The sequence below is a fragment of the Carettochelys insculpta genome, chromosome 4 (genome assembly GCF_033958435.1).
Source record: "Carettochelys insculpta isolate YL-2023 chromosome 4, ASM3395843v1, whole genome shotgun sequence".
NCBI classification, from domain to species: Eukaryota; Metazoa; Chordata; order Testudines; family Carettochelyidae; genus Carettochelys; species Carettochelys insculpta.
In genome coordinates, this window is record NC_134140.1 from 98,985,444 (window position 1) to 99,009,494 (window position 24,051).

Consider the following 24,051-nt stretch of genomic DNA (forward strand, 5'->3'; position numbering starts at 1 on the left):
TTCAAAGTTTTTTCCTTACTCGTTTATTTTTGTAAAATTAAAGCTAATGGTAACAAGTAACAGTGACAGTAGCTACATCTAGTCATAGTGGCTACATCTACTCTAGCCCCTTCCTTTTGTAAGGGGCATGGTAAAGAGTGAGTTAGGAAGATGCTAATGAGGCGCTGCCACTTTCAAATAGCACGCTGCCCACGTAGATGGGGGACTTTTGAAAGGACCCACCCAACTTTGAAAGTTCCTTCTTCCTATTTGGTTTTAGGAAAAAAGGGCTTTCAAAAGGCCCGCATCTACAATGGAAGCACATGATTCGAAAGCAGTGCTTTCAAATTGTGTGCAGCTGCCATTATGCTAATGAGGCACTGCATATTCATGGCAGGGCCTCATTAGCATCTTCCCAACTTGCTCATTACCATGCCCCTTCCAAAAGGAGGGGGCTAGAGTAAGTGTAGCCCATTAAAGCTTCCTGAGTTTAAAAATACCGCCATCTCTGCCGGACATAGCAGTTAGTTTGTAAACTTTGGATCTGATTTTGAATCTTGGATGGCTTCAAAGTTTGAAGTTGTATGGATCAGAAATTGTAATTGAAAACATTTCCCCACCGAAGACCCTTGACTAGGGTCTAAAGTCTAAAGTGAGCACTTTTAGAACTGACATGATACCCAGGCTCATTGTCATGTCAGTGGATAACATCTTTGTTAAGGGTGACTAAAAGGACGCTAATGAGTACCAAACTAAGGTTGTGATTTTGTTACCTGTAGAACAGCACTTTAAAAGGTGGCTTCAGAACATTCACTCATTTCACACAGGCCTGTGATCTGTCCTCAAGTGATAGTGATTTTGACTAACTATATTTCCATGAATTTAACTATGACCCTTTCTGAATACACTGTTGGGTGTGGTTCATTAAAGTAGTTGAGGATCAGGTCAAAATACATTCACAAAATGGTGTTATTTAATATTCCTGTTCAAAGAAGAAGCAGTCTCTTACCTCATCAGCATCCATGGCTGTCAGCTGCATTATTTTAGATCCATCCCCTATGTTCTCTTCTACTGTTAGATCAAGCATGTCTGTCGGGAATACTGGTGGGTTGTCATTGATATCTTGTAGTGTTATTTCTACCTATGGTGCAAGACAAAGAGAAGAGTTTCAGGAGCACTATATCTGTCAGGCACTGATTACAGATGAGTAGGGCCCTACCGAATTCACAGTCATGAGGAAGTTAATACCAACCACAAAATCTGGTCTTTTTGTGCACTTTTACCTATACAATACATATTTCACAGGGAGACCAGTGTTTCTCAAACTGAGGCTCCTGACCCAAAAGGGAGTTGTGGTGTGGTCACAAGTTTATTTTAGGGGAAGTTGCAGTATTGCTACACTTACTTCTACACTGCTGCTGGTGGAGGGCTCTGTCTTCAGAGCTGGCCTTCCAGTTAGGAGTCACTGCCTTCCAGCTGTCAAGCTTTAAAGGCAGCACTGCTGCCAGCAGTACAAAAGAAAGAGTGGCACTACCCCAACTCCCCTACAAAAACCTTGTGACACTTTCCCCAAACACACACACTGACTACGTCTACACTAGCCAAGAACTTCGAAATGGCCATGCAAATGGCCATTTCGAAGTTTACTAATGAAGCACTGAAATACATATTCAGCTCCTCATTAGCATGCGGGTGGCCGCGGCACTTCGAAATTGACGCAGCTCGCCACCACGCGGCTCATGCAGACGGGGCTCCCTTTCAAAAGGACCCCAGTTACTTCGAAGTTCCCTTATTCCCATCTGCTCATAGGAATAAGGGGACTTTGAAGTAGGTGGGGTCCTTTCGAAAAGGAGCCCCATCTGGACGAGCCGCGCGGTGGTGAGTCGCGTCAATTTCGAAGTGCCATGGCCACCCGCATGCTAACGAGGCGCTGAATATGTATTTCAGCGCTTCATTAGTAAACTTCGAAATGGCCATTTGCATGGCCATTTCGAAGTTTTTGGTTAGTGTAGACACAGCCACTGTGTTTTCGGTCAGGAACTCTACAATTACAGCACAGTGAAATTTCAGATTTAAGTGGATGAAACAATGAAATGTATTATTTTTAAAAGTTTATGACTGTGAAATTGATCAAACTGGGCCATGCATTGCAAATCATCCGACTTTGAAAGAAATCAGGTAAACTCTGCCTAATCAAATGAATAAGAACATTCGTAAATAACAACTGCAGAAACAAAAGAAATGTCTTTTTCTGTTTTTGTTGTTTAGAAATGTTCTTATTCATTTGATTAGGCTATTAAAATTCCATGTTATTAAGAAATCCTCACAGAAAAGCATTTTACATAAATAAAATTTATTTGACTTGTTGATAGGAACAGATTTTAAATGGTCTTAGTCTAGTTTATATTGGATCAGGTCCACTGATTGTCTGTCATTGTAATCCTCAATGCTGGGCCCTGGAGGACAGCTGCCAAAACCTGGAGAAGGAGATCATTCAACCATTAAATGCTGCCCGACATAAAGACGAGATGGTGTAAAATTCCCCCTGAAATGTTTACATATTGGCAACTCTCGGTACTGTAGGAGGAAAAAGATCCCTAGCATTTTATATTTAAAAACATTCTGTTCTTCTCTCCCCTCCCCCCGCAATTCTCTTATAATTGCAAACACAAATTCCTCGCTGCCTGCCTATTCCCATTTTGATACACTGTGTTTAAATACTTCACAAATGTTAAGGGTAGAGTCTGAAAGATTGGCCAAGGTTATTTACGCATGGTTCTATGAAAGTAAGATTGTTTAATTCTCACAGGATTGTGAATGCTGAAATTCAAAGCTTTAGGGTTTGCTTTTTCACTGTTCACTGGGTACTGCATGCTAAAGGTCTGATAAAGAAAGAGAGGACAACAGCTGTTTTATATCTATAGTGAAAGTAAATGCTTCCCACAGGGCTCAAAACATTACGTGGTCACCAGAACTTGAAGACCACCAAGGAGAAAATCTGAGAAGCTAGTGTAGGTCTGTCTTTGTTGTCTTTTTAAAAAACAGGGAAAGGTAGATAGGTAAGTTTGACAAAGAGAAGCAAAGAAATGGATAACTTAAAAGAAAAAGCAGATATGCAGATTGACAGAACAAATAATTGTACTTCAGTACCTCCTTTTCCCATTGCCCACATGGGATTTCTCCACACTTGATTGAGAACATATGGCTTAACCTGGTCTGGGTATAATCAGTGCAGACATTTGAGATCCACTGCCTGTAGCTTCTACAAGCTCCACTCAACTACAGGTTGAACCTATTCCTTCAGGAACTCTCTCGTCCAGCAATATCCGTAATCTGGTGTGATTTTAGTTAGCTGGATATCCACGTACCAAGGATGTGACCAAGTTTCCCATGGTCCCATAAAGTTTATTAATAGCCACCAGTCCTGGCTCTCAGTGTTCTGTTCTATTATTTAGCTCTAATTTACCCCTAAATGTCTTCTAAGAGCCCAGCAAGCACAGGGAGTGTTGGTAATATTGATCTCCTATGGTCTGGCTAATTCTCTTGTTCAACAACAGTCAAGGCCAGAGGGTTCTGGATGACAGAGGTTCAACCTGTACTCAATTTTCTTATATTCTGCTGTCACCTAATACTAAGACTCTGAAACCAATGGCAGAATCAGTTTTATCTGATCAGGAGATGAGCATCTCAATGGTTGGAGCTTAGTCCTGAGAAGAACAGTTTGCACCAATATACCCAGGGACATTGGAATGGAGACTTAGGAGGCATGGCCCCAGCACTTTTTTACCAGCAAAAAGGGCAAATGACAGGGGAAGAGGCAGAAAGGAGAAGGGCTTCCAAAGAAAGGGAAGTGCAGGGGTGGGGACCTAGGACATGGGGCCTTAGGGGAAAGGGTGGGATGGGGCAGGGCCAAGGTTCACACACTGGTGGCCACCTCCACTTTTATGGAGCTTCCATCACTCCTTAGTCTACCGCAAGCTCTGTCTCTATTTAACTTTGAGGTCACTTACAACAGTCTTCTCAACTCAGTTCATCTGTATTTTCCTGACCTCATTTATTATTCTGTTGGTTCCTAACCTCACTTTTACATCAGTTCCATCTTCCTGCTTGTACCTTCCTTACATAAATACCTTTATGCTTTCATACACATCACTTACTATTTTCAGTGTTGACAACAGTAACCTCAGATTTTTTTAATCATGTTTGCAAGTTTGTATGCAATAATTCTCAGAAATTCTGAATTAAAAAAATCATCTTATTCACTGGTATTTGCTTGCTTTCACGTGTGTGCACACAGTAGTTTATTACAGCATGGTTGTACACAGGCTTTGGGCTGCTGGTATTTTTGTATGTAATTACAGAATCCAACTGAGTCATTTTCATTACAAATAATTAACATTGCATGCATGTTGGACCAGTCTGCTTTGGTTCTTTTTGTAGAAGGCCATAATTAATTAATTTAGATATTTAATTTCTTGGCATATTTATTACCAGTGATTCACAGATATTTCCCAGGTTAAGGCTTTATATGCCAAACTTCTACCAGGAAGCTTTTGTTGCCAAATTCAAATCACTGAAAATAAAGAGTCTGTAATAAATCTTTAATGTGCTAACCCAATATTAACTATAGAGTCATAAACAATGTCTCTAATTAAATAGCCAGCAATTTAAGTGGTCTGAGAGGTTCATTTCAGAGACTGAGGCAGAATGAGAAGAAAGTCAGTAAGAAATGGAAGATGAAGGATTGTTATATTTTATACCTGCTAGTCAAGTCTTGGCCCTTGAACTATCACAGGTGAAGCATGCTGTTGTTCTACTGAAACTATTAAATTTCTCCAGCTACAACTTGAAGGTACAGCAGCTGTGCAGGTTTGCAATTTATTTATGAATGCCATATACATCATGCCCAGCTAATGTTTCAGCTTCAGGTGACGTTTCACCACCAGAACACATTTTCACAGTGAGTGACTGTCCCTTGTAAAAGTTACATCAAAAATGCCCATCAGCATTTGGCTTTCTTCTGGCTAATGATTTTGCTTTGCAAAGGCCCCCGATCCCAGCATAGTTACAGTCTACACAACATACAATTGTCTGTGGAAGGGAACACAAATAGCTAAAATTGTGGGATACAAAATTAATTTATTTAAGGAGAGATCAGCTCCCTGGCATTCACAATGATTAAAAAGGGAAGTAAGATCAGCAAGTTATTCTGGATCTCACCCTGAAAATTCAGTGCATCAAATAAATACAGAAGACATATTTCATATTAAGAACACATTTAAAATGCAGAAACTGCTCATAGTGAAACAAAGGGGGTCAGGTTCCCCAGCTCCTGCATCCTCACCAATCTTCTATTTTTTATCCATGTGCAGAACAAATTTTATGGGCACCAAAGCATGCACCAATGCGCACCACCAGTAGAAGCACACATTGCTGGCTGTGGACACTGCCAATCAGCTGGGCAGCAGTTGAATCTTTCCTGCACAGCCGCACAAAGGCCCAGTTTACAAGGAACACTGTTCCCTACCCCTGTGGTAGCAGCCTCCTCATCACAAGCCAAGTGGCCTGCATTTCTTAGCAGTCTGTCAGACTCAGGACCCAGACTATTTGCTCCTCCATCCTGTTTGAGGGCTTGGTCTTAGCAATTTGTTACTTCCATGTCCTGAGTACAGGTCTGAGCTTCCTGACTTTGCTGTCCCACTCTGTGTGCAGATTGGCCTGATAGAGGTGTGATTGCAGTGGGATGGCTACAGGCCAGAGCCCCTGACACTGCTGCCCTAACCGGCTTGAGAGCCTGGCTGCTAAACTACTTATCAATTGGTCTCTCCTCACTCTGCTGCCTTCTCCAGTCTCAGCTAATAGACTCGTTATTGCTTTACCCTGAATACAGGCTTGAGCTACCTAACTGCCTGCTGCCTCGCGCTCCCTGGAATTATGAACACTGCCACTTTACCTGGATGACAGGCTAGCCAGGGCTGCCAGGCACCCAGTTTTTGACCAGAACAACCGGTCAAAAACAAAGCCTGACAGCTTTGGTCAGCACCGCTAACCAGGTCGGTAAGATTGCACTTGGCCTGGGGTTAAGGCCTGGGGCTAGAGCAAGCTTCTTCCTTGCCCTGAAAACCTTTGCCTTCCCCACCCCTGACCCCCCAAGTCCCTGTGGTTCATAGGTAGAGGGAAGCTGGGCAGGCTGCCCTCACCCCAGTGACATTTCTGTAGCTCCTATCAGCCGGGAACCATGATTAATGGAGATGCAGGGGTGGTCTTTGTGGGTGCAAGGATAGCATGTGGAGCCTCCTCCACTGTCCATGTGCTGAAGGGACCGGACAGCCACTTCCTGAGAGCTATGGTTAAGCACTGCCTAGACCCCGCTCTCCCTCCTGCACTCCTGCCCTTTGCCCTAGCCTGGACTCCTCCCCTGTGCCCAAACTCCCTACCCACTTCCCCACATACGCCCAGCCTCAAGCCCTGAGCCCTCCTGCATCCCAAACCCCTCATCCCTGGCACCACCCCCAGAGCCTTCAGCTGCATACCCCTCCAGCCACCTGCTTGAGCCTGGAGCCCCGTCCTGCATCCCAAAGCCCTCATCCTCAGCGCCACCCCAAGGCTCACGCCCTCAGCTGGAACTCCCATACCACTCACAGACCAAACTCCTCCTCCAGCCTGGTGAAAGTGAGTGAGGGTGGGAGAGTGTGCACAACAGAGGGAGGGGATACGGAACAAGCAGGGGCAGGACCACAGAGAAGGGTAGGGTACTGGAAGAGGAAGAGGTCTTGGGGAAGGGGAGGGCAGAGATGTTTGGTTTTGTGTGACTAGAAAGTTGACAAGGCTGAGGCTAGAGCCCCCGAATTGTTCAGTGCCCTGTCTCTTTGGAGCAGTGGGGCTCCTGGACTCAGCACTGGGTTACCCTGCTGAGTGGCAGAGACCCCAATCCATTGATATTCCCCTCTGAACTGTGCTCCTCTGGAAGACTTGTAGCGAGAGGGTATGGCCTCCCTCCCAGAGGGACAGCTGCAACTGCCTTATTAGGAATTAACATAGTTAGGAGACAGAAAATGAGTTTAATAGATGACATAGTTTTGCAAGTTAAGGTACGAGGGCAGAGGCTCATTGGGTAGCTGTGTCCACCAACTTTTTATAGTGTCTCCATTTAAAGAGATATGGCTAGTTCAGTGAAATACTTCAGTATCTATTATTTACACATTTATTGAGGAGATGGAGAGCAGGGATGAAATACCATTCCAGACCAGATAGCTAAGCCAACATAAATCCATCCTGAATAAACCACCTTTCCCTTCCCTAGATATTCCCCAACTTACATTTGGTGAAAATGATCTTTGAGGTTTCCCAATTTAGTTCACAGTTTTCCCAATCATTTGATTTCTATCAAGCCTACCTGTGTCACAAGCTTTCAACTGACAATGAAATAAAATCCTAATTTTGGAATCTTGAAGTGAAATCCTGGTTCCGATGAAGTTTACAGAAAAAAATTGCATTGGTTTCAGTGGGATCAAGAAGTCAGTTCTTGTGCACCTTAGCATCCCATTTATTTCAACAAGAGAGTTGGTGTACAAGGACTGAAACACTGAGTCCTAATACTAGAATCAAAACTTATTTTCAGTGAATTAACATCTCCAAATAGATATACTACAGGAAGAGAACAGGTGAGAAAAAGAATAGCCCAATCACACTATTTTTTGTAACATTTTCCTCCTCACAAATGCTTGGCCATCTCTTGTAAACACTGACGATTCAAGTATGCTCTTATAGAATGCTGGAGAATGAGCTTTGCTTTCTTATTATGCAACATATCTGTTCTTAAGACAATACTATAATATAATCATTAGGGCCTTGTGCAAATAACTTTCAAATCATTTAGTCCATTGAACTCAATAGTACTATTCATGTAAGGGCTGCATGAGTTATCAAAAAAATAAAAAAACTTTATTAGAAAAAAACACCAATCACAACAAAAAGTCCATTAGCAAAATGAGCTCAAGCAACATGATAAACTTCATCCTCTACACCTGTAAACAACAATTTCCTCAGACTATAGACTTGGTAACATTCTGACACTAATGCAAGAAACCTGCTCCTACAGCACAACTTTCCTCTATCCTCATTAAGTCTCTGTGCCAGTCTGATTGCTATAAAAGCCTATGGCCCCGCATACTTTCAAAGCAGGAGAAACATTAATTAACTTAAACTAGTTAGGATTATTATTTACTGTTCCAATTAATGTTTTTTTCTTTACACAACTTCATATTAAAATATGCTTGAGGGAAATGAGTCACGTTAAGTTTGTTAGCATGAGGTAAGAAAACATTTAGCTCAAATTTACTTTCCTTGTTTTTAACTTTGTTCGTTTGTTTTTCTTTTGTTTTTAAATACTAATATGAGAGTAAGAATTTTTTCCTCCTGCCAAACAACTTCAGCTCTTATTACACATAAATAATCATACTAAGAGTTTACTTCACAAAACAACCAATCATATACCATTAAGTAATCAGTGAATCTTCAGAGTCATTGAATAGCAACCCTCCACCCCCTCCAACAGCAGGGAAAAGAAATGGGATCCAGTGGACATTTTGGAACCATCTGGATGACCTGGACTTAACCAATAATCTGGCACTTCTGTCCCACAGCCATGGACAGATGCAAGAGAAGACATGAGACCTTGCTGACATCTCGCCTACAGTTGGCTTGAACATCCACAAAGGAAAAACTAAGGTCCTGAAAATAAACATCACTAGCACAGAGACAGTCATACTTGGCAGCAGTGCACTGGAAGAAGTTGAGGTCATCACATACTTGGGCAGCAGCATCGATAAAGAGAGTGGCACCGATGCTGATGTGAGAATGTGGACTGGGAAAACAAGAACAGCTTTTCTTCTCATGAAAAAACATCGGAATTCTAAGCAGATCAGAACTGAGACTAAGATCAGGTTATTCAACTGCAATGTCATATCAGCCCTACTGTATGCAGTGGAAACTTGCAGAACAACAAAGGGACTGTTAAAAAAAATCCAGGTGTTTATCAATAACTGCCTCCATAAAATACTCCAGATCCACTGGCCATACACCATGAACAACCAAGATCTGTGGCAACTGACACCAACTTCCTGCCAAAGAAAAAATCAGGAAGAGAAGATGGTGATGGATTGGACTTACCCTCTGTAAACCAGCCACCAACATCACAAGGCAAGCCTTAAGTTGAAACCACAAGGAAAAAGGAAAACAGGGTGCTCAAGAAACACCTGCCATAGTGACCTGAAGGCAGACACTAAAAAGACAGGATATACCTGGTCAGAACTGGAAAAGATTGCCCAGGACACGGAACTCTAGCCAATGGCTGTCAATGGCCTATGCTCCAAGATGTAGGAGTGGAAGAGGCTTACTACCCCCTCCAACTGAATTCAGTGGTTTGGAATCAGGCCTTTACTCAGAACAAAGCATGAAAGGCAGCCCTTCTGGGTAAGCCATATTCAGAGTGGTGTTGATCCCTTCCACCCCAAATTACTTCTCAGTGGAAAGCTTCTTAAGTTCCCAGTTGCAAGTGTAAAGGCTATTACAAGCTTTAATTTCCTTTGCAATGATGCTCCCGAAGTACCAATGGTGACTCATTTACTGTACAACTGTCATTCACTGGAATCTTGCACGTCTTCCCAGACTTCTGGCATACCATAATAGTTACTACTTTTGTGCACATTCAGCTGTGGACCATATTCTTTGTCATATTCCCCTGCAACCATCACAACTTTCCTATTTACCATGGGACAGTCACTTCCTATAATGATTATGGTTGCTACAGACAGGGACAGCCGTGTCTGTCTGCTGTCCAGAGGCCAAGTGCCACCTCCACAGCTCCCACTGGCCAGGGATCATGTCTCAACCTGGTAAAAATGAGTGAGTGAAGGTTGGGAAGAAATGGGGAGGGGAGAGAGTGGGTGTGACCTCAGGAAAGGGTTAGGAAAGGGGTGGAGCAGGGCAAAGGTTTCCAATTTTCTGCAAATAGAAAGCTGGCAACATAAGTGAGGGTGCAGAGAGAGAGAGAGAGAGAGAGAGAGAGCAGGTAGACTATGAACTAAGTTAGTTACCCTCTCATGCTCACATGGTTCTCAGTGTTGAATCAGTCTCAAACATTTAATTTTGTCCCTTTGGCACTGATCCTACCAACCTTTTCTAAGAGCAACCCCAACTTACTTCAAAGACACACACCCTCATAAAGAAGTCTTGGAGGATTAAGCCTTAAATAACTTTATTATTCATGCAATTTTTTAAAGTTATTTAAAAAGGGACAGGGAAAGTGTTAACTAAAGTGGCTTAATGGAAGACAGAAAACATTAACTGAAAAAGATTAATGTCCAAATTATATGTATTATGTACTCTCAATTAGCCTGTCCCCATATCTCTATAATATACTGAATTACTAACTGACTGCTGCAAAGTCAAGTTTTAAACTGTTAGTCCAAAAGAACCCCCATCTCAAATGCCACATTTAACATAAAATGACTCATTTCAGTGCTGGAATAAGAAATTATTTTAGGGACCTAACATACAGGGTTTATGAGTTACAAAGGTATGTAAAGTAAAGCAAAGATACTTTCATCCAATTGTATTTGGAGGAAATGTACCAAATCCTATCCTTACACAGACTGGATTTGGAGGTAATATGGTCCTGTGTGTTTAAATCTTCATAGGCCCATTATTCATTAAGCTTTATTTAAAGGTGAGGGGGGACTTTTAAAAGGTACAAAGTCAGAAACAATACATTTTTTTTTCTCGCCAAACTTTCCAAATGTGCAATGAAGAGTAGGAACCAAAAGGCCACAAAAATGCTGAGTTAGTTCATGTGGCAGCAGCTATAGTTTGCTCTGCAGAAAACCAATGCAATAATCCTTTCTACTAACCACCATTTCCATTTGTGTGCTTGATCAGAACCCTATGGAGTGAATATGATCTAAGAAGAAAAGAACCCCCAGATGTCTTGTTATGTGTACAATATTTCTTCTTTTATTAAAGATCAAAGAAAGTGGAAAGCTAATTTGTGGAAAGGCAAGTCATTTTTTTCCCTCTTTTAATTTCATCATGCTTTCTTTTCCCATTTGCTGTAGTTATATTCTCCGGAAGTCTCATGAAATATCATCTAATCTAAAGATAGTGTATCACAAACTGCTGTAACTGTTAGCAGAGGGCTCTTGCGTATGCCAAGATCTTTATAATGTATGAGAACAAATTCAAGAAGCTTTTTCTCCTCCCTCTATAGAAGACAGTTCTGGCCCATAATCTGAAAAGTATTCAGCATGACAGGAATTAAGGACACTTCCAGTCTTCAAATCTCCATCAAAATGCTAACTCAGAAAACAAAAGGCCAAATTTTATTCCATTGTACTGGTACGAGGGCAGAATTAGGAAGAAAATAAATATTTCTGGCCAATCTCCCTCTCTTTGGCATTTTTATACAAGCAGTTCTCAATCTTATGATGTTCAATTTACAACAAATGGCACTTACAACATTTCTGAAATGACACTGACTCAGTTTACGATGTTGGCTTCAACTTTGTGGTGCTTGGGCTTGCAATGGAGAGGTTGCTGTTCTGAGTTACAATGTTTTGACTTACAACATTTTTGTCGGGAGCCAACTGTGTCATAAATCCAAGGACTGCCTGTACTTACAACAAGCTATGGCTGCTGAATACTGCAAATACTTATGCACGTGTAGCTTCTTTCACAAGTAATCTGAGGAACTGCTCACATGAATGAAGTTACACACATGCTAAATGTCTGTAGAACCAGGTCTCATGTATATCCACTAAACTGATGTTCCAAATTGGACAATGTCATAGCAATGAGATGCAAAACAGGAGTAGCAAGTGCTTCTTGATACCTCCAACCAGATATTCAGAGGGGCTAGAACATGCCTCAAATGCAGAGGAAACTAGGATCTGTGACAGAGGACCAGCATGAAAAATCTTAGGAACAGTCAAGGATGGGAAACATAGCCTTATGCTTATTATTTTAATTATCAATGACACCAGAGCTGAGGAAGGAACTTGTGCTAGAGGGTATGCAGGTTTGCAATTTTCAGAACAGGGTGGGAAGTCAACATGCCTATTGTGGTACACATGGGAGCAAGGTAACAGTTTATATTTTAATAAATGTAAATATAAGTTGATTAACACATCTGAATATTCAGTTTTCTACACAACACAAAATCCAAGGCAGAGCAGCAAGAATCAAACCAGATTATGCTTCAGTGGTCAACAAGCTTTTTAGATATAAATCTGCTGTTGTTCAGCATCCCACTTGTAAGCAGTGGTGAAAGGTTAATACACAGGTTGCTATTATGCTGTTCAAGAAACCATACTACAGACCAGTAATTACTTGAATATGGATCAGCCACTTTTCAACTGAGTACCCTAATTACTAGCCTATTGTGTAGTCATTCTAACTCCTTTCTCACCCAAATAATATTTAGCCATTCAATTATTTAATTAAAGTTGAACAACTTCAATAGGAGAAATTGAACATGAGCCACATCCAACTATCCCATTGAGTGTGTTCTGGTCTTGCTGGATGTTAGTAGCTATAGCTCATTGACTTGCGAATAATCACAGAGAGTGAGAGAGGAACAACTAGACAAGTTTTTGGTTTAGGACACGTTTTACCTGCCCTTGAGAGGGCACACAGTACCTTTGATCCTCAGCCCTGAAGGCTTTAAAAATTATATGTTTCAATGTTCTGTAAACAGTTTGCACTTCCCTCCAGGAAATAATTGGCACAACATCACACTTCATGTGATTCATAAGTTAAAATAGCATCTTGTGTTGATTCTGTCCTTGGGCCCTAATTTTAGTGTTTTGGATGGGTTTTTCCCTTAACACCACAGACATGTTTTTTCACTTTTTGCTTTTATACAGTGAAATACTATTTTGGTAAGGCAATTTGATGTTCTACAGTTACTTCATTTGTAGGAAGAAGCAATATTTTCTAAAAACACCCTCAGATCTTTGCTTTCCAAACCCACAGGGTTAACTGACTGGTCACAAGAAGTCATAAAAAGTAGACTTAAATTCACCTTCATTGCAATTCAATAGTTAAAAGGAAAAGAAAAATCTTGTACTTTTAAATAATCTCCGTTTCTAACCAATAATCATCTTAATACTATGAAGAAAAGGTGCCATAATTTGCTTCTTTCCTTTTCTTTGTTTAAGGTAGCCACTGGGAATTACTCTGCCTGGAGTCTGGATTAAATGTTTCACTGCATCCAGAACACTTCATCATGTAGCGTAGCCAAAATCTATTATGGTTTGCAAGTGACTCATACTTCAGCTATGAGAAGGCTATAATAAAGAACATTTTACATAAAAATGCCAAAAAGGTTGGTAATTTAATCTTGATTCTAAGTAGGTATGCAAGGTCTCTGAATGCAGCATATGCATACTTATGCAGACAATAAGACATTATATGGAAATGTGTTACCTACTGTAGACTCCCCAAGCTTTTTGCAAAGTGAAGAAATTGTCCAGATGATACACATGTATAAAAAAATAAATGTTTGGATAACAGGTTTGCACGTTATTTTTAGTAAAATACTTGCAGTATGATTTAGCTTTTCACTTTATTAGTAATCCTTCAATTCTTGCACTAAGCATTTATTAAAATCAGTGACATCGGAAGGCAAGATATCAGTCACTGAACATGTGTCTGATAACTTTTATCTCTGTATTCACAGAAACAAATGAATAAACACCATAGTGTACACAGAAAACATTTAATTCTAGAATACAAACCATAAATATTCTGACATGCAGACAAAAATGTTTTCTGATACATTTGTTAATGAAATAAATGTAGATCCGGAGATTCATCCAAACTGTTCAGTTCCAGTGTATACTTCCTGTCTCAAATTCCAAACAAAGTGCACTCTGTACTGCTCAAACCTGCTCCCCTCATTTAACCAATGTCATTTATGTGTTTAGATACTCTGTCAATTCAGTTCACCCAAAGATTTATTGTGATGCTGTGAGAATTACTCTAAGGCATGGGGGGACTGGGTCAAACACATCCATTCCAGCTTTGTTTTGGAAAGGACAAGTAAAAGCAAACAATTAAGGCTATGTTTCAATTACAAATTATCTAATACTTATGTGTGTTACATGTATGCAGTCCTGGCTGACTTTACTTCTCCATCAACAGCAACTACTTGTACTAATCTTAAACCACAAAATGTCTCCTAGCATTCAGCAGCATGTGCCTGGGATTTCAGTATGCTCCTTACCAGCAAACAAATATGTAGGAAAAGCAGGCAAATCTGGAAACCAGCCAAGCTACGCATGAAAAGCCAGTGGTGAAGACAACATGAGGCTAGATGCATTCTTGATACTCAGAAGCTTTCAAAAGATCCTTATGTGTGTTGCGATATAATAAGAAGTTGGACTTTGTGAGAGGCAAAAAAAAAAATCTGGCTTCAGATTTTCCTGGTCTATACTCTTTGTGCAATTATTTAAGTGCTACATAATTACTGCTTTTTTTTAAGAAAGGCACAGTCTCAGATATGACTGAAGAATTAGAGACAGAGTTAAAAAATAGAATAGGCAAACAGAAATTTAAGAAAGCTCCTCTCTAGGGAGGTTGTGGAATCCCCATTACTAGAGAAATGTAAGAGCAGGTTTGATAAACATCTCGGGGCAGAGGACTGGACTTGATAACCTCTTGTGGTCCTTTCCAGTCCTATGATTCATGCCTTCAAAAATGTTCAAGGAAAACTATTATGAATAAAAAATAGCTCCTTAAGGAACCCCTCAGCCACCAGTAAACAGATGTAACCTGGATAGGAGAGAGGAACCCAGAACCTGCGAGGATCTCTTCTGTTGAGGAATGGAAATAAGATATACCTCCATCCAAGCAGATGTTTGGCCCACAGGACCTTGTATCTTGGAAAGTCCAGAGTCTGTTGTATGGCATGGCAGGCAGCACCTATGCACTTAAAACCCTTCAAGTAACCTTCCCTGTCTATTCCCTGTCTAAACAGCCCCTGTTTTGAAATGTCTACTTCAAAATAGGCACTATTCCTCATGGAATGAGATTTACCTATTTTGAAATAAGCCACTGCTATTGCAAAAAATATTTCAAAATTGCTGTTGCATTGAGTAGATGCTAGCAAAAGTTATTGCAAAATAAGGGCTGTTATTTTGAAATAACTTTGCTGTATAGATGTACCCATAGAAACTAACAAATGTATTTATTTATTAGGTAATCAGTCTTCATGGCTAAGACACAATTCTTCAGATTCAGGAAATGGGTCTTAACCATGAAAATTCATTACTTAATAAACCTGTTAGTCTTTATGGTGCTACAGGACTGTTAGTTATTTATAAATAGTTGCGTTTGTGTAACAGTGCCTGAACATGGAACCAGTTTGTCCTTCCAACAATATTTAAAGTGCACCAGGAGACGCCGTCCCCATACCTTACCTTTCCTTTTCTTTCCAACCCTGTACCTTCAGGCTGCCAGCACCTTTTATTCCCCCTTGCTTTATCACCCTACAGAAATAGAGCAATCCAACTGAGGAAGTGAATGCATTCAGGCTTTGACTCCTTTAAAGCCTTTAAATAACAGCTGAAGACTTTGAAACACTCACTTCGGTCAGTGAAGCCAAACTGATTGATTGACATGGCCATTACCACAGCATATAGTTATACAAACTTGTGGGAAGATTTTTAGTGGTGCTGAGAACCCACAAATCAATGGGGCTATGTCTACACGGGCAGCTTCTGTCAACAGAGGTCATCGTTGGCAGAAAACCTCCAGCAAAACTTCTGTTGACAGATAGCATCTACACACAGAAGCAGATTGACATGACAATCCGCTGTGTCGAAAGAGGGCAGCCAGATTGTCCTGCCCTTGGTTGACAGAACAGCTGATGGAAGCTTTGCGAACAGGGCTGCCTGGGGACAGAAGCCCTGCCTGTTGACAGAAGTGTGTACATGGGGACTCTGTCAACAAAACACTGTTCACAGAAGCCGTGTCTACACGTGCACGCTACTTTGAAGTAGTGGCACTAACTTTGAAATAGCTCCCGTCATGGCTACACGTGTTGGGCTCTATTTCGATACTAACATCGACGTTGGGCGGCGAGACGTCGAAGCCGCTAACCCCATGAGGGGATGGGAATAGCGCCCTACTTCGACGTTGAACGTCAAAGTAGGGACCGTGTAGTCGTTGCGCGTCCCGCAACTTCGAAATTGCGGGGTCCGCCATGGTGGCCATCAGCTGAGGGGTTGAGAGACACTCTCTCTCCAGCCCCTGCAGGGCTCTATGGTCACCGTGTGCATTAGCCCTTAGCCCAGGGCTTCTGGCTGCTGCTGCGGCAGCTGGGGATCCATGCTGCAGGCACAGGGTCTGCAACCAGTTGTTGGCTCTGTGGATCTTGTGTTGTTTAGTGCAACTGTGTCTGTGAGGGGCCCTTTAAGGGAGCGGCTTGCTGTTGAGTCCGCCCTGTGACGCTGTCTGCAGCTGTGCCTGGCACCCTTATTTCGATGTGTGCTACTTTGGCGTGTAGACGTTCCCTCGCGGTGCCTATTTCGATGTGGTGCAGCGCAACGTCGATGTTGAACATCGACGTTGCCAGCCCTGGAGGACGTGTAGACATTATTCATCGAAATAGCCTATTTTGATGTTGCCACATCGAAATAGGCTACTTCGATGTAGGCTTCACGTGTAGACGTAGCCAGAGGCACTATACCTGATCGGGAAAAGATATAATGTGGCCATCTGAACTGATGAGTTTTGTCAAAAAACTCTCGATGGAACACTTTAACCACGTAGACACTCAGCAAGGAACAAGGAACAAACAAGATAAAAAGAAAACCATACTGTTCCATGCATGGATGTATTAGATTCTTAAGAATCTTACTTTGTTTTGTGTTTTCATCCTGCATGAGTGAAACTGAAGTTCACATTCCGAACAGGATTGTGTGTTGTTTATGTTGTGGTAGAATATTAATCCCAAGAGATTCAAGTATGATTATTCTCATCTATTTTCACACATAAAATTACAAAGTGTCAGTCATGATTATTTTCAATTCACCCAAAAAGTTTTTCATATTGGGTCTGCTAGAGAGAGAGTCTACTGAGCAATTTAATACAGAACTAATTAGATGATAGTTCACTATGCCATACTTACATACAATATTAAGAACTGCAACTATATTAAATGGCACAGAGGTAAGGTTAGAGCATGGGTTGCAATCTATAAAGATACAGACTATCATGAAACTTGTCATGATAAAGAGATTACAATCAGCAACCTGGAAAATTCCCTATGTAAAAATATCATAGCAAACGTGAAACTTAATAGCCACCATTACCTTTTGCAAAAGACATCAGGCAACAGTAGTAAATCTCAAGTTAGTACCAGCTTTTGAAAGAAAACAAAAGAACTGTAACTGAAGAACTATTGTAAGAAAATAATTCTGAGAATATTTTAAGCATATACTTGTTCACGATGGTCATGCTGACAAGGGCAGGCCACTTGTGACTCTGACACATAGATACCAGTATATTTTAAATTACTTTCTTTCTTTAACTTTATACATCTTGAAGGGGAGGGGACATGGGCAGTATTTTGTTCTGTGATTAACAAGACAGAGTCAGACATCTATGGAAAATATAGAAACAATTTATAAAAATATAAAAAGATTATGTAATAATAAATATGCATTTCAATAGCATCCATCATAAATTGATCAGCATCAGATTTTTTGCATTTATGTCAGTCTTTCCACACAAAATTCTCAACGTACATTTCAAACATTGAGAAATTTAGCCACACAGTATGAAGGTTTTTATTAGGATCATTATTTAGATGACAAAATGAAGCCTGAGGGAATTAGGTGGCATGCCCACTGTCACAAAAAGTCTGCAGCACTTAGTGTAAGGAGGCAGCACAGTGTGCTATAGAAACCGTATTGCATGACTCCCTGAATGCTTCCAGCTCAATATCTTAATAGATAAAGCACAAGATGGGGTCAGAGTCGGTGTCTGTTATAGAAGACTACCTGGCAAATAATCAAGAAGACCAGTCAGGGATACAGAGTGATCTCCCTTTGTTTGGTAAATTCCCTCCTTGAGGACAGACCAAGAAGCTGGAGCACCCCTTTTGTAATTTCTGCCAACTCTAAACAGGTTAATTTTCTGCACTGATGGTCACTCTCAGTAGGAACTGCTGCATTTCACACTGTAGTGAAAGCTCCATGATGTGTTGCTGATTTATTGCCATTTGTTTGGGGAAATATGTTTGGAAGTACTGATTCCCATACCCTGATTTGTTTCATCTTAAAAGCAAAAGAAGGCCCTTCTTAAAATGGGAATCCTACCTTGTCAGTATGTTCCAAACTGAAAATTTACTATTATTTTTAGCTGTGTCGACACTATAAAGTTTTGTCTACAGACGAGATCTTCTATCGACAAAACTAGGGAGTGACCAAACTAGAAAGCTGTGTCTAGACTTGCATTCCTCTTTTGAAAGAGGCATGCAAATGAGGGAAATAGAAAATGCAAATAAGGTGTCGAATTACATATCTGGCACCTCATTTGCATATTATTATTTCAAAATAGCGTCTTTCAAAAGAAGAAGACCAGTGTAGGCACTGCTCTTTCAAAAGTAAACCCCCAACTTCAAAAGAATCCTTCTTCCCACAAAAAAAGGTGGGGTTTATTTTCGAAAGAGTGGTTTTCTTCTTTCGAAATAAGCTATTTCAAAATAAGAGCATGCAAATGAGGTGCCAGATATGTAAATCTGCACCTCATTTGCATTTTTCATTTTCCTTATTTGCATGCCTCTTTCGAAGAGGAATGCAAGTGTAAACACAGGCCAAATGTGTTCTATCTAGAATCTGTTGATAGAACACAGCCTTTTATCTGTCAGAGTTATGTCTTGAAATTTTGTGACATAGCGCCTCTATAGACAGATTCTGTTGACAGAAAAATAGTGTAGATGCTCTGGGGGGGCCCTTTCGACAGAGGCTGCATCTGCCTAGCCCAACTCTTCAAAATGGCCATGCAAATGCAAATGCAAATCAGGAGATAGGAATAAGGGGATTTCGAAGTTCCTGGGGTCCTTTTGAAAAGGACCCCTATGTGCATGAGCCACGCGGCAGTGAGACGCAGCAATTTCGAAGAGCCGCAGTCACTGGCATGCTAATGAGGCACTGAATATGTATTTCAGTGCCTCATTAGTAATCTTAGAAATGGCCATTTGCATGGCCATTTCGAAGATCTGGGCTAGTGTAGACATGGCCAGAGAGAGATTCCAGTGCACCTGGCAGCTCTGTTTGCAGAGCTTCCAGTTGGCTGTTCTGTCAACAGAAGGCTGGGCAGCCTGGTCGCTTTCTGTCGACAGAGGATGTTGATAGGGGGAGCCTCTATTAGATGTGGACGTGTTCCGTAAACAGAGGTGCTGTTGGCAAAGCTCTGTCGATAGTGATTTCTGTAGACAGAACTTTGTAGTGCAGACCCAGCTTTTGTGTTTTTGCTAAACCTGGATCACAAGCTGTTCTTCCTAACTCTTCTTTTGCAACAACTCAAACAATTAGGTGACTGTAGCTTTCTCTGCCATGAGACTGGGTTAAATGCCCCTGTATCTTAGCCCTTTGCATTACAGAGTATGAAGTCATATGTTGTGAGTATGGTAGTTACAGTATTCCTTCAGTTTAAAAAGAAATTAGAGACAAATAAGTAGACAATCACCTTCTGGTCTCGTTTACACCACTGTAAGTCTAGAGTACATCCAGTGAAGTCAATTCTGTTCTTTCCACATGTACAATAATGAGAGTACGGTACAGGAAAGGTCGAGCACGAGTGGTTAATGGGAACCTGTTCATGCAGAAATGCACCCCTTCGCTATCTATCAAAATTAACGAGGAAGGCAAGAAGTAACATTACAGTTCTCCTGTCTAGACTGCCAGAACCTGCATGGTCTGCCTCATGTTAACAAACACAATAAAAAAAAATCTATCGCTTTGCTCTGGTTGTAGTATTTATGTGTTTTATAGTCTGTGATTTTTGTGGTACAAGAGAGAGCACTTTATTAAACAATGGAATCTACAAATTTTTAATGATCTTTTCTAACTTGCATTTTTTGTTAACTTAGGCCAAAGTAAAATTCTAATCTTGCAAATCACCTTCCACAGAAATATTCACCAAAGGCCTGAAAGACCGAATCAGGAGCTCAATCTGCAAACACTTAAGCACTTAAGTATCTTTACTTTTGAGGCTCAGAGGAAGACCAAGACGGTAGAGAAAAGTTACAAAACTTTAGGATACCCACACAAACACAAATCCTAGTGGATTGTTCTTCATTATTCATACACTGATCACATTTCAAATCAATGACGTCATCGAGCAAAGCCTAATAGAAATGTGAAATGTAGGCAGAGAACCTGCTAACTTTTAAAACATGCTCCTCAATCATGTATGTCTAATTCCCACAAAATCTGTTTCTCAACATTTTTAAAACCTTGTTAGCTCCCCAAAGGGCTCAGCTGAATGGACATTGCTAAAGCAATAGAGTATCCCTCCTGAAGATCATTTTACTATGAACATGAAATTATTTTTTACATATATACCATTAGCCTACATCCACTAGAGAATTTTGCTGACAAAACCAAGGTTTTGTCAACAAAACTCGCAGAGTGTCCACACACAAAAAATGCATTTTGTCAACAAAACTCGGCACTTTAATCGACACTTTTGCCTTTCCCCCATGAGGCAGAGCATCTTTCTTGACAGAATCTGTCAACAAGAAAGCCATGTGTATGCTCCGGATGGTCCTGTGTAGACAGACTGGGCTTCTAAGGTCACCAGGCAGCCTTGTCTTCTGTGCTTCTGGTCGGCCATTCTATCAAGAGAGTGGCTGAGCATTCCAGCCACACTCTGTTGACAGAGCAGATCGCTTTTTTGATTGGCTTTTATGTTTGCCTGCGCTCTGTTGACAGAAGTTTTGTCAGAAGATCTCTTTCAACAGTGACGTCTGTCAACACATTGCTGTAGTGTAGACATAATCTTTGTGTATGCCATTTTTTATTGTCAGTTATGTGAGTGGATAGAGTCTGCTGAGTTTAAATGATTGATTTTTCTCTTACTGAAGGAAAATTGAAGGAAAAGAATAGCCAATGGGAAAACTGTGACAAGTGTTTTCTTATAGACTATGTTCACATTACATTCCCCTTTCAAAAGGGGAATGCAAATGAGACAGACCAGAAATGCAAATACGGCACATATTTACATATCTCACACCTCATTTGCATATTCTCATGTGATCTCACTTCCAGAAGAGCCTTTTCCTAAAGCAAAAAAACAGCCATGTAGATGGGGTTCTTTTGAAAATAAACCCGTTTTTTTCAAAACAACCCTTCTTCCTATTTTTTTCCAAGGAAGAAGGGTTTTTTTCAAAAGTGGGGTTTATTTTTAAAAGAACCTTTTAAAAGCAAACGTTTTTGCTTCCAGAAAACGCTCTTCTGGATGTAAGATCATTCAAGAATATGCAAATGCAGTGCAAGATATGTAAATTCATGCCTCATTTGCATTTCCAAATTCACCATTTGCATTCCCCTTTCGAAAGGGGAATGCAGTGTAGACTCAGGCTTAGAGGAAGAGCAAAGAGACAGCTGGTCTTTTTAACAATTAATTTATTCAGCATTCTGTTTGACATGATTCACAACACTAAATTCCAGCTCCTGGATTTACTACAGATTCTTCAATGAGCTCATTAAGCTAACTGCTTAAATAGTGAAACCAAATTTCCCTTTTAAATAAAGAAGCTCATTGTGCAGCCATAGGCATATGTCACAGTACTCTTGTCAAAAGCGATGAGTTAACTTGAGTCCTGTTTCACTCTGTTTCATCACTGACTTTTACTTATTGTCCACAATACATTTCAGAACCAGAAAAACAATACACATCAATATCACATTGGTAAACATTTGTTTAAATACAAGACTGACCAAAGTAAAGTTATATCGCATGTGATTCAACAGTGAGATTTCTCAGTGTCAAGAAAGGAGGTCAAGTGCAAACATTCCACTCTAAATAATTAGTTAAATAATGAATGTTAATACCTTTGGGGGCTCAAGGCTGCAGACATTGGTATCCCTGTATTTCAAGTTTTATTTTGGAAGCAGAAATAAATTCTCATTTAGGGATTTTTTTTTTTTTGGCCTTAGGTTGAAACAGAAACAGAGCCAAATCATATAGCAGTTTCTCAGATATAGGTCCTGTTGCTGAAGTTAAAAGGAGATTTTTCTGAGGCTATGTGTACACTAGAGTGATCTGTCGACAGAAGTTTCTGTCAGAAGATATCTTCTGACAAAACTTCTGTTGACAGACTGCAGCCAGACTGCCAAGTGATCTGCTCTGTTGATCTCAGTGAGACCACTCTGTCTCTCAGACTGCCCGGAGGCTCTCAACAAAATGGCCAATTGGAAGCATGGCAGACAGGGCTGGTTGGTGTTCCAGAAGCCCTGGTCTGTTAACCGAGGGCCCCCCCCAGAACCTCCAGACCAGCTTTGGTTGAAAAAGGCATTCTTCTTTGTGGGGGAGCATGATAAGGCTGTCAACAAAATGCTGCATTCTGTCAATTTACTGTCAACAGACCACCTGGGTAATCTGGACACTCCCCAGGTTTTCTCAACAAAACCGTCTAGTGTGGACGTAGCCTGAAAGAAGAGAACAGAATTTGTATATATTTTTCTTTACAAATAGCAATACAAAGTTGAGGCAAACGAGTGATATAAACATGGGATAATAGTGAATTATCTAACTTTGATGAAGTCATACAAATTTCCAAAATAAACTGTACATCTGCTTTTTTACCTGAGTAAAAGAAAAATAAGAACACCAAGAATTGTCTACAAAAGAGAGGAAATGTAAGAGTGAGAAAAATCTCTTTTATTAATTTTTTAGGACAGGATTAAATATCTCTGAAGACTGAATAATGCCCATCTTTAAATATGTTAAGAGTCTTACCTCCCAGAAGCAGACACTCTGGTTAATATATGCAGGACCTCCTTCACAGTCCAGTCCCGCACTTCCTAATCCTCTTTTGTGATGCCACATACTGGGCAGTCTCTTCTCTGATGCTCCCATCTCTGACCATCCAAAAACTCCATAATTAAAGATATTGCAACACCCCACCTCTGCCGGCTATCTTCTAACACATACCCAAACAGGATTTCTCTCTCTTATGCCCTTTAACAATACAATGAGAACACAATGAATCTTCTTTACTTGGCTGCTAATTCTAAGAAAGCCTTTCACAACATGCAGGGCAGGCTGCAAGGTGCATCTGTTTGTACAGGGTGACACAGGGTTTGGTGGGGTTGATCATAGGTTGAGAGTGTAATTTTGTGTTCTTCTGTGTCAAATTTTATTTCTGGTTTTGTAATGTTATACACTCATGTATGCATTCATATACATTTTCAGGCCAAAAGAATCCATAATGCTCATCCAATTATTTACTAGCTTCAAAAAATAAGCCCACTTTTTAACTTATGTATATAAAGGTAAACATAGCAGCAACTAGGGCACACACGTTACATGAAGGTGTATTATTTGTATATTATTTAATAGTATTTTGTATGATGGTGATGGGATTGATATGTTTATTTTTTTAAAAAAACGGAAAAACTCCATTTTCCTTTCAATGTTATTTGTCACTGCTGATTTTCATACAAAGCATATTCAGAAGCATAATAGTATTGTAAAATATTACATGGCTACCATACTCTAATTTGCACACATAGTGGAGTGAAATAATTAAATACAATCAATTTCCCACTGCTTCAATATATTAACTGGGGATGTCTTTAACTGGGAAAGACAATAAATGGCCATGTTTCAATTACTCAATACAAATTCAGGGATCTTTAAAAATCATGAACTTAAAAAAAAAACAGTTAGCACAATAGAAGAATGCAGAAAACCTTTGATTATTCAGCCACCTCGGTGGAAGTGTGAGGCTCAGACCACCATTAATCCAAATCGCCTTTGCATTCTTTATGTTTTAATTTG

At 40.4% G+C, this 24,051-nt stretch overlaps 1 protein-coding gene across 1 annotated transcript in view; it reads right to left on the minus strand.

Moving 5' to 3' along the window:
* Positions 1 to 24,051, minus strand: part of FAT4 (FAT atypical cadherin 4) — a 242,052-nt gene that overhangs the window by 110,906 nt on the left and 107,095 nt on the right. The window contains exon 2 of the mRNA XM_074993335.1: positions 989 to 1,120. Coding sequence (XP_074849436.1) covers positions 989 to 1,120 — 132 coding nt within the window. The remainder of the gene's footprint in view (positions 1 to 988; positions 1,121 to 24,051) is intronic.